This window comes from Sander vitreus, chromosome 8 (assembly GCF_031162955.1).
Source record: "Sander vitreus isolate 19-12246 chromosome 8, sanVit1, whole genome shotgun sequence".
Classification (NCBI taxonomy): domain Eukaryota; kingdom Metazoa; phylum Chordata; class Actinopteri; order Perciformes; family Percidae; genus Sander; species Sander vitreus.
Genome location: NC_135862.1, coordinates 7,163,697 through 7,173,023, shown reverse-complemented (window position 1 = coordinate 7,173,023; position 9,327 = coordinate 7,163,697). Strand labels below are relative to the sequence as shown.

Here is a 9,327-nt window from a genome sequence, read left to right as displayed (position 1 = left end):
GGTCATTTATGATCATCAGATGGAACATTACACAATTTCAGAAACATTTAAAAGTTATATATAGCCACTTTAATATGTCAAAATAATTATTAGTACTCTCAGTGTGTGACTACGTAATTATTTTGACTATTCTTTTTATTTATGTATTATATATAGGTACTTTTATTTATTTAAGATTTTATTTATTGAAGATTTTGAATGCAAGACTACAATACTTGTAACAGTATTTTTACACTGTGGTATTGCTACTTTTACTTACATAAAAGATCAGAGTACTTCTTCCACCACAGCTAATAATATTGTACGTACATCATTTCATTTAAATATAGTAATAAGTTAGAAATCAAAAAAAGGTCTCAGGTAATTACAACCCAAGTCAAGTTGGTATTTCTCTACATTATCAAGTCAAGTCTCAGGTAAAAAATCCCTTCACACACAGTTTGACCTTATGTGTAAAACAATTGAACACAAAAAGATGAAAGGAGTGACGGAAACACAAACAAAATGTTCATGACTTTATTGGTCAATATTGAATTCAGATGTCATACATCAGCAAAGAAATATGAGAAATGTATTCTGTGTCAATTGATTTTCAAGTTCATCCTCTTTCCACAGATTATAGCGATCAATAAAGATGGTCACGGACGTACTCCATGATGTGTTTCAGAGCCAGCCAGGTCTCTGTGGCAGTGGGGATGATCTGATTGGCTGGCAGGATGAAACCATAGCGACCAGTGTCTCTCAGCTCGAAGGCAAAGGAGTACTTGATGCCCAAGTTGTAAGACCAGTCAATGCTGCCACCGCTGGCTGGATCTGAGAGGAAGAGGTGAGCTGATGACATGATGGTAGCATCTCTACTAACCAGGGCTTTTTGAGGCTTTTTGACACGAATAACATTTTAAAAATCCAATGACAATATACTGATATGTATTACATTTTTTACATGAACACATCAAATGAAAATAAACAATTTTGCTATTGATTGCTTGAACTTGTTAAAGAATTATGATCAAAAATATATTGGTGTGGGACATTTTATAGTTGGAAAATGAACTTGTCAGTGCTCTCTGGTGGACAACTTAGTGTATGTAATGACATTGTTTTCTAAATTACCTCAAACATGTCTTTGGTACATTTGTCCTTTCAAATTCTTGTTACTTATTGGCCCACGTATACGTTTAGAATAAGCCACTATTCTCTAATATATCAGTATTAGTAGCTAGTATCAGTACTATTTTCTATATGAGTAGTACTAATCATATATTTTAGAGGAATTGCAATTAATAATTTGTTTTTAAAGTTTATGTATTTATTGTACCCACTACATTTACTAACTAAAGGTAAGTAAGCCGTATCACTACAAATTTCAGCAGTTTGTCATCTGCTTAACTTTGAGGTGAATTTAAATTTGGACATAAAGAGAAAAATGTTACTCACAGATGATGTTGCAGATGCTTCCAACCTTGTATTTGGTACCATACAGGGAAGTGAGTTTCTGCACTGCTGCTTTGCCAACAGAGTCCTGTATAGGGAACAAAAACAGAAGAAAACACTGTAGTTAGATACACTGCAGAGATAATACTGGTGCAGAAGGGGACATGCAGAAAAAAAGGACATAAAGCAGTGCTTTTTAGAGTTTCCACTCTTAAAATACCCAGAAAAAAATAGAAAGGATGGTGAACGTTTATTATTTATTTATATAGCCCAACACCATAAATTCTCTTCTTAAAGTCTCAGAGGGCTTTGTTACCGTTTCTCAGCGTTAATATGCACAAAAACTTGAAGCAGTTTTGCTGAAAAAGACGATTCTTTGCTGAGTTAAGGGAGATCATTTGGTATAGTAGTGATGCATTTATAAATGGTCAATTTAACAATCCTGGAGCAAATAATTTGAATTTTTAGCAATAAAACTTTAATTAGATAAGAAATTATAACCCCAAGTTGTACAACTAAAGTAGTCTGCAGTCAAAAGGCAGGATATTGCTTTTTTTAAATCATTAAAGTAAACAATTTTTTTTTTTAAATCAGGTTATAATACCCGAGTCTCTTGTCTTCCTGAGGGCACCGATTTTTATAAGGAGATGATATAGCTGCCTCTCTGTTTTGCAACTCTCCTGTCTGAGAACTACTTTGTTTCATGAGACAAATGTGTCAGATTTAATTTCCATGTGCCTCCTCACAATTTACACTTTACTGTATGTTTCTCCTTCCTTACCAGCTCAGGCTGATGGGGCACACTCCCGCAGGAGTAGCCATAGGGGTACATGAGCAGCTGGGAATAGGCGTGGACGGAGATGAAGGACTTGAAGTTTCCGTGACTCTCGATCAGGTTTACCACGTTCTTTACCTCAATCTCAGAGTGAGCCGAGGGGCCGCGGTAGGACTCAGAGCAGGGGTTATTACTGGCACCAGGGCCTGTAGGGAGAAAACAAAATGTAAAGGTCCAATATGTAATATATTTACTGTAATAAATCCAAAAATTACCCCAATGCGTCATAAGATCTAGTATTATTATCTAGCCAGTATTTTCTCCTTTTGAAATTTCCGTTCCGTTCTGTTTGTGTTTTGACCTGTGTTGTTATCAACTGCCCAGTTTGACAGCCAGGCTGCCAGATATACCTGTAAAAACGTAAACCCAGAGTGCCACAGCTGTAACGTTAGTACAGCCATGAAAGCAGCAAACAAACAAACAGGAGATAGATTCTACCCAACCTAAAAAAAAACAGTTGCGTGACCAGAGACGTAACAAACCCCAGGTAAATATTGGAGATGTATTTGAAAGATGGAGACAGCTAGAGGCCATAAGGACGCCGAGTTGGCTAATTTCCTCCTGAACAGGTAAGCATTAGCTTCAGGCTAATTTTTCACGGCTACAAGGGACGGGCATTTTATGTCATTTCAACATTCGTGTAATCACATTGAATTATATAGCTAGAGTACCCAAGTTGGTTACTTGCAAAAGCAATTGAAACACAGCCAGTAAAGTCATCCCGACTGGTCCTGGCTAACGCCGCCATGCTAACCCTGCTAACTGCTAACGTTACCCGAGGACCAGGCAAGCGGGCCACGGCTGTTTAAAATGTGTAGCCTGTTCAGTGGCCGTAGCTAGTCGACATCGGTGAGTTATTTTAAGCAAAGAGAAAGGGGGCTGTAAATCGGGACAACCGTGAGTTTGCAGTGTGTTTAGCGATTGTTGCCGTAAGTTTAACAAATAAAGTGTGTTCAGTCGGGTGGAGAGGATGGCAAGGTAGTGATATTTTTAGCGGTTCCTACCTTAGCTAATTTTAAGCTGAGGAAGTGTGTCTGTCCATCGGATGCAGAGGACGGCGAGGTTGTTGTGTTTTTAGCGGTTCCTACCGTGATTCTAAGCCGAAAAAGTGCGTCTGTCAGTTGGGTACAGAGCTCTGCGTGAGCACAGGCTTTTATGACTGTCAATATAGCCAGCATCTAACAGTTACGCTGTGCTGTGAAGTAATGTCCTATATGAGACAAGCGTCTAGCAACATTGTTGTGGATGCTGCGGTTTCAGCCTGGCAACCTCCGTGAACTTCGATTCTGGGGAGGAGGGGGCGGGGGAGACGATTCTCTCCAGTATTTTGAATTTGTACTGCAGTAACTATTTTAAACACTAGCTGTCAGTATTACATATTGCATCTTTAAACATGTTGTGAGTTACAATGGACATCATAACATCATGACATACATGATCTTACATGCAGACACTCAGCTGTCAGTTTATTAGGTACAACTAACTAAAACTAATGCATTTTAATGACAAAAGGTCATGTGGGAGTCTGTAGTTTGTGGTGCTGTTGAATTGCACTGTGCTTACAGTATTGAGCAGTGTTTCAAATATTTCTACCTACTCTTTTCTGGTCATGGGGTGGACAAAATATTGGAAACACTCCTCAGAATAAAGCATTACTGTTGAGCTGTTGTATTAGACTGCATTAACTAGATGTACTTAATAAACAGTGTATATTGACTGTATATTCACATGCTGTGTCCAACATTTTGTTTCACCTTCATCTGAAAAACCAAGATGTTAATCTGCTGAAACTATTTTTAACACTGGAAAAATGTTTCTTATTTTAGTAATACTGTTGGAACAGAAAAGCTGTTTGAGAAAGACCAAAGATTGTGTAAAACTGAGGGGTTTATATTTTAACCTTTAGAAAATGTACTGTACTTATCAATGTGGTAGGTCATTTCTAGATGGGTGTCTGCAAAATGCATATGTTTTCAGACAAAGTAGTTCCCCCCCCCCAGTACACAATCTAGTACAATAACAACATTATACAACACAAAGTACATGAGAAGCATTAACTGTCTTTTTCTATACTGACCACCAAAGCCCGCATCCCAGTTCCTGTTGGGATCAACTCCAATGCACACGGAGCCTGGGTTCTTGGAGCGGGTCTTACGCCACATACGGTCCTGTGCATAACACAGTTTCAAGTCAGTCAAGCACATAACTGGGCAGTTGTCATGTTTTTTTCTTAGGATCTAAACTGTAAACTGGTTTATGTCAACCATGTTTTCCCTCTCAAATATACACATCAAAATATTGGGTTTTGGTAAACACAACATGAAAAAAACAAGAAAATAAGAGCAAAGATGTATCAGGTTTTACAAGTCCAATAAGTGTCCATTGAATGATAGTAACATACATTGGAGTGGGTGTAAGCGTAGCCGTCAGGGTTGGCCAGGAGCAGCATGTAAATGTCCATGGTGTTCAGAAGGGAGGTCAGGGAGGCGTCGGTACCATAATCAGTGGCAATCTAAGCAACACAAGGCTTTTATTTTGTAGAAATTACATTCTCAAAAAAAGAAAGCAATCTTTCATATCTTGTGCAGTATAGTTAACAGTTTTATCCAGAGTTAACAATGTAGAAAACGGATAAAAGGTTATTTACTAGAAAAGAAGGAATGCATTTAACACATTTTGTTGAGTCTAGAAACAACAATATCAGTGTGCATCTTTTGTGGGGAAAATGTAGATATTGATTTCTTGTTAACGTTATTATTACGTACGTAATTATTTTCATTATCTATTAATCCGCTGATTAGTTTTTGGAATCATAATTTTGACTGTAAAATGGAAGATAAGAGTGAAAAAAAGCAGTGGCATCTTTGGATTTCTTGTTTTGTCCGACTAACCGTTAAAAACCCAAAGATGGTTTATTTACAATGAATGTGACCAAGAAAAGCACGTTTAAGAGTTTAAAAGTTTGCAATTTTTGCTTGGAAATTGACTGAAATGATTAATCAGTTGTTAAAAAAAGTGAATTACTGTTAATCAACTAGTCATTTCAGCTCTATTTATAGTAATAAGACTTATTTTAAATGCATCACTAAGATCTTTTTCTTCTGGCAGTTTCTTTTTACAGCCTCTGGATGAGATCTAACACATTTGAATTAAATCACTCAATCTATCGCTCAAACTCGTCGACATGTTGTACCTTGTTGGCTGTCCACACTCCGGTAGCCTGAGACACCCATTCTCTGGAGTGGATACCTGTATCGATCCAGATGGCAGGACGCTTGTTTCCCCCAGTGCTGAACTATACCACAATGTCAACAGAATCAAAACTCCTGCTGTTATAAAAATGGATGAAACGATATAGAGTATAGGTGTGGTGTGTGTGAGGTATGTCCTACCTTGAGAACATACATGGGCCTGTTCTCGTACGATCTCCCGATGTCCTGCTTGGTGACGAGTTTAGGGTACTGAGCCACCAGAGTGTCCATCCAGCTGTAGATCTGTATGGGAGACAAGTTATGTCATTTCAATACAAATGAGGAATGTATGATACTAAAGAGAAATACTGTAGGTGTGCTGTGGTTGAAAAATTAACAATGAATTGATTAGTTCATGAAACGTCTGTATTTACATTAGACTACTGCATTAGACCACTATTGCCCACAAGAAAAAAAATCCAATTTCTGATGACAATAATTGTTAAAAAGTAAATCTTTCTGGTTTATTTTATCATTTGTCATCCTCACTTTTAGTTTACCCCTGTACTTAACAAATTTCCAAGATGTATTCTTTTTTGTATATTTTTTTTTTATCCATGTGCCACACTGGTTACCCTGATGATCTGACATTAATCTCAGCATTAAACAATAACATCTTCAAATACTATTCAAATACTTGTCTGTTAACTGACTAGTCAACTAACTGACATAATAAATAAATGTGTGTGTGTGTCTGTGTGAAAAAAAAAGACCATCAACAATGGTTTCTTTACATTTGTGGCTCTCTGTGCATATACTCAAGTAAACACATTTAATATTCAAATTCTACACTTTACTCAAGTACAGTAAACGTACACTATAGGTACATATATACAATATATAAGTACATTTTTGAGGTACTTCATACTGTATACTTATACGCCACAACATTTTGGAGGCAAATATTTTCCACATTTATTTTAAAGTTTAGTTAAAGATTTTGATTAATTATACAAAATATAAATCAACTAATAATGTTTGATGTATTATTATGAATTAAGCTACCCAGCAGTATATAAAGTAATTAAAATGTACAAATGCATCACTAATTAATACTATATATCTTGTTTTCTGAAATGGTCCATTCTGTATAATAAGTATTTAAACTTGTTGGTCCATTTTGCGGCTAATACTATTGTACTTTTACTTAAGTAAGAGAGTATTTCTACACTGTGGTTTTGCCACTTTTATTCAAGTAAATAATCCGAGTCCCCCACTGTCTATTTGTCTATTTGGCTTTCTCTTATCTGGAGAGTCATGAGTAACTTGTGTGTTTGTAAAAAAAAAAAAAAACCTACAGTCTCCAGACGATGATAAGCTCCAAAGTTGAAGCTCCTGGTGCTGAACTCGTTCATCTGGTTCTCCTCCATCTCAGCTTTCTCCTCATCGAGAAGCTCCTGAATGTGACACACAAGAGACCTCAAATTCAGTGTTGTCATAGTCTCAAAATAAATAAAAAAAACCAGGACACATAATCAGAGACACTTGGACACTTTTTAGATTATATTTGGAGGATTTTATACCTGAAGGTTGTTTATAATGACAGAATAGTGGATGTTGTGGGCAATAAGGTACTCCGTCACAGCGCTCACACTGGAGCGGGGCACTCGGATGTCTACAGGGAGCTCAGTGGAGACTGGGTGGAGCCAGAAGTCCAGCTGGGATCAGACAGGTAATGATAAGAAATCACAGATTGGACTTTAATACTTTCTCAGTGTCGTATCTCATATCCTCACATAGATTCAGTAAGCATGAACACATCACTCCAGTTTTAGGTGCCCTTCATTAGAACTGATCTTAAAGTTTATTGTTCACTTACAAAGCCATTGAGGCACAGTGCATTATTGACCTCTGAACCATTTTTGAATCTGTGAACTTGTTCATCCTATTGCATAATCTATCATGGAACTCCAAATCTCCAAAATCCACGTTGAGATATTGCAGAAGCTTGGAGACATAAAGTATCAAAGTATCAAATCACTACAAAACTTCCCAGAATGAATCTAAATAATTAATTTAATCAGAGTTCAAGTTAACTAAAACAGAATCTGTTGCTATAAAATCTAGCAACATTTATTTATTGTACGTGCTTGCTTCTAAATCTGCATCAATTTATGTCTTATTAATATACAAATATTTCATAATTTGAATAAAATGAGAGGAGTGTGTGTGTGTGTGTGTGTGTGTGTGTGTGTGTGTGTGTGTGTGTGTGTGTGTGCGTGCGTGTGTGTGCGTGTGTACCTCCCACTCCTGTTGATTCTCCAGAGCCTGCAGGAGTTGGATCTGTTCCTCAGACTGCACATTGACCCTGATGACCTGATCTCTGGAAGAAGAAATTAATTTCAGAGTCTGAACATCATTATTTATATCCTAGGCTTTTGGTTGATGCTCTTATTCAAGGCAAGGCAACAGTGAGTTCAACAGCAGAGGAATATTTAATTAATTGCTAACCAATGTAAAAAGCAATTAATCGTGCAGAACACTTAGTACCCAGACCCATGATTCCCACTCCGATCCTTTTGATACGACTCTTATTATGATTTACTCTTTCTCTAAACAAAACACCTAGTCATTTTCTGCCCGTTGAATACTAGTAAAAAATGTACTTGGATAGTTATTTGACATGCTCGATGAAAGGCATCAAAGGGAGGGAAAAACACCAAATCAAGTCTCTAAATACTTTTATTCAATGACTAAGACTGCATGTTCTCCTAAACTAAATGGTACACTGAGGTCATGGACTCCACATTACGTTTATTCTGGTATAATAGTTATTTATTCGTGAGAGCAAATGCACTTTATAATATCAGAAACACCCTTTCATGGTTTACTGTGTTAATTGTGTTAACCATTTTCTCATAAAATATCTGGAGCAGCAGCAAAGTTAACACTCTGCATCAAAGCAAGTTTGGGTTTATTTCTATCTTTCCTGACTATTGGAGATGGTTGTCAGATGCCACAAATGTCGATTGGAGTGCCCCTTTTCATTCTCGAATAAGAATCAAAATCAGAAACGGGTGTATTGTCACATGTTTTCAGGTATTTTGTATAGAAAAAAATGCAACAAAACAAGTGATGCAAAAGTAAAGAATCATCATGAAACGTTATAATGCAAAACATAAAATACATAAGTAGAAAAAAGAAGAGGATGGAATGTGCAAAATATACTGTAAGTAAGAAGAAAAAGAAAAGATGAACTGTTACAAAAACATTCAGTGAAGTATTGAAACCCCTGGCTGGCTTTAAAAAATGTCTTTATATATTCTTTATAAAATAAGAATTTTAACGACATCTGTGTCAGTTACACCAAACACAAAAGCTATGAATTTCAACGTGAAAGGCAAGTTTAAAAAAAAAACCCACAGTACATGTGTGTTTTTGCAATGTGCACAGATTAACTTACCCAATGAAGACCCTCTCAGCTGTGGCCGCAGCCACAACCACCAACAGCAGCCAGAGGCCTCTCATCTCGTCTGTACGTATCTCTGGACTGTTGAGTCTGGCCTCTGTTTCTCTAGTCTCTTAATACCCTCAGGTGACAGGTGGTCTGTTCCCGTACTCTGCTGATAATCACACAGCACTCCTGTCTGGAAAAAATGTTATTTTGAGTGACAAACTTGCTGATTAAGCTTTGTTTCATTTGTCCAGTGCTCAGCTGCAGATGGTGGAAGTTTCCACCGATTCTTTCCTTACTTAAAAACATTTGTCAATTAGTTACAAATGGTAGAAGAAGAAGTATTCAGATCCTTTACTTCAGTAAATGTACTAATACCACTCTGTGAAAATACTGCACTAAAAGTAAAAGTA

At 36.9% G+C, this 9,327-nt stretch overlaps 1 protein-coding gene across 1 annotated transcript; it reads right to left on the bottom strand.

Moving 5' to 3' along the window:
* Nucleotides 1-512: 512 nt before the first annotated feature.
* cpa4 (carboxypeptidase A4) lies at nucleotides 513-8,988 on the bottom strand. The gene is made up of 11 exons (XM_078256538.1): nucleotides 8,924-8,988; nucleotides 7,762-7,843; nucleotides 7,044-7,178; nucleotides 6,819-6,917; nucleotides 5,662-5,763; nucleotides 5,463-5,564; nucleotides 4,671-4,781; nucleotides 4,347-4,437; nucleotides 2,216-2,415; nucleotides 1,438-1,522; nucleotides 513-813 (listed from the first exon to the last, which is right to left on the bottom strand). The coding sequence occupies exons 1-11, from the start codon at nucleotides 8,986-8,988 to the stop codon at nucleotides 626-628; spliced, it is 1,260 nt and encodes a 419-aa protein (XP_078112664.1). The 3' UTR covers nucleotides 513-625.
* Between the last annotated feature and the right edge of the window lie 339 nt (nucleotides 8,989-9,327).

Bases quoted from the DNA above. Each gene is read 5' to 3' on its own strand.
- cpa4 (XM_078256538.1), bottom strand. From the start codon at position 8,988: ATGAGAGGCCTCTGGCTGCTGTTGGTGGTTGTGGCTGCGGCCACAGCT. The intron at 6,918-7,043 runs GTATAAAATCCT...TGTCACATTCAG, and splicing joins TCATTATAAACAACCTTCAG to GAGCTTCTCGATGAGGAGAA. The intron at 2,416-4,346 runs GTCAGTATAGAA...TTCTCCCTACAG, and splicing joins CTGGGATGCGGGCTTTGGTG to GCCCTGGTGCCAGTAATAAC.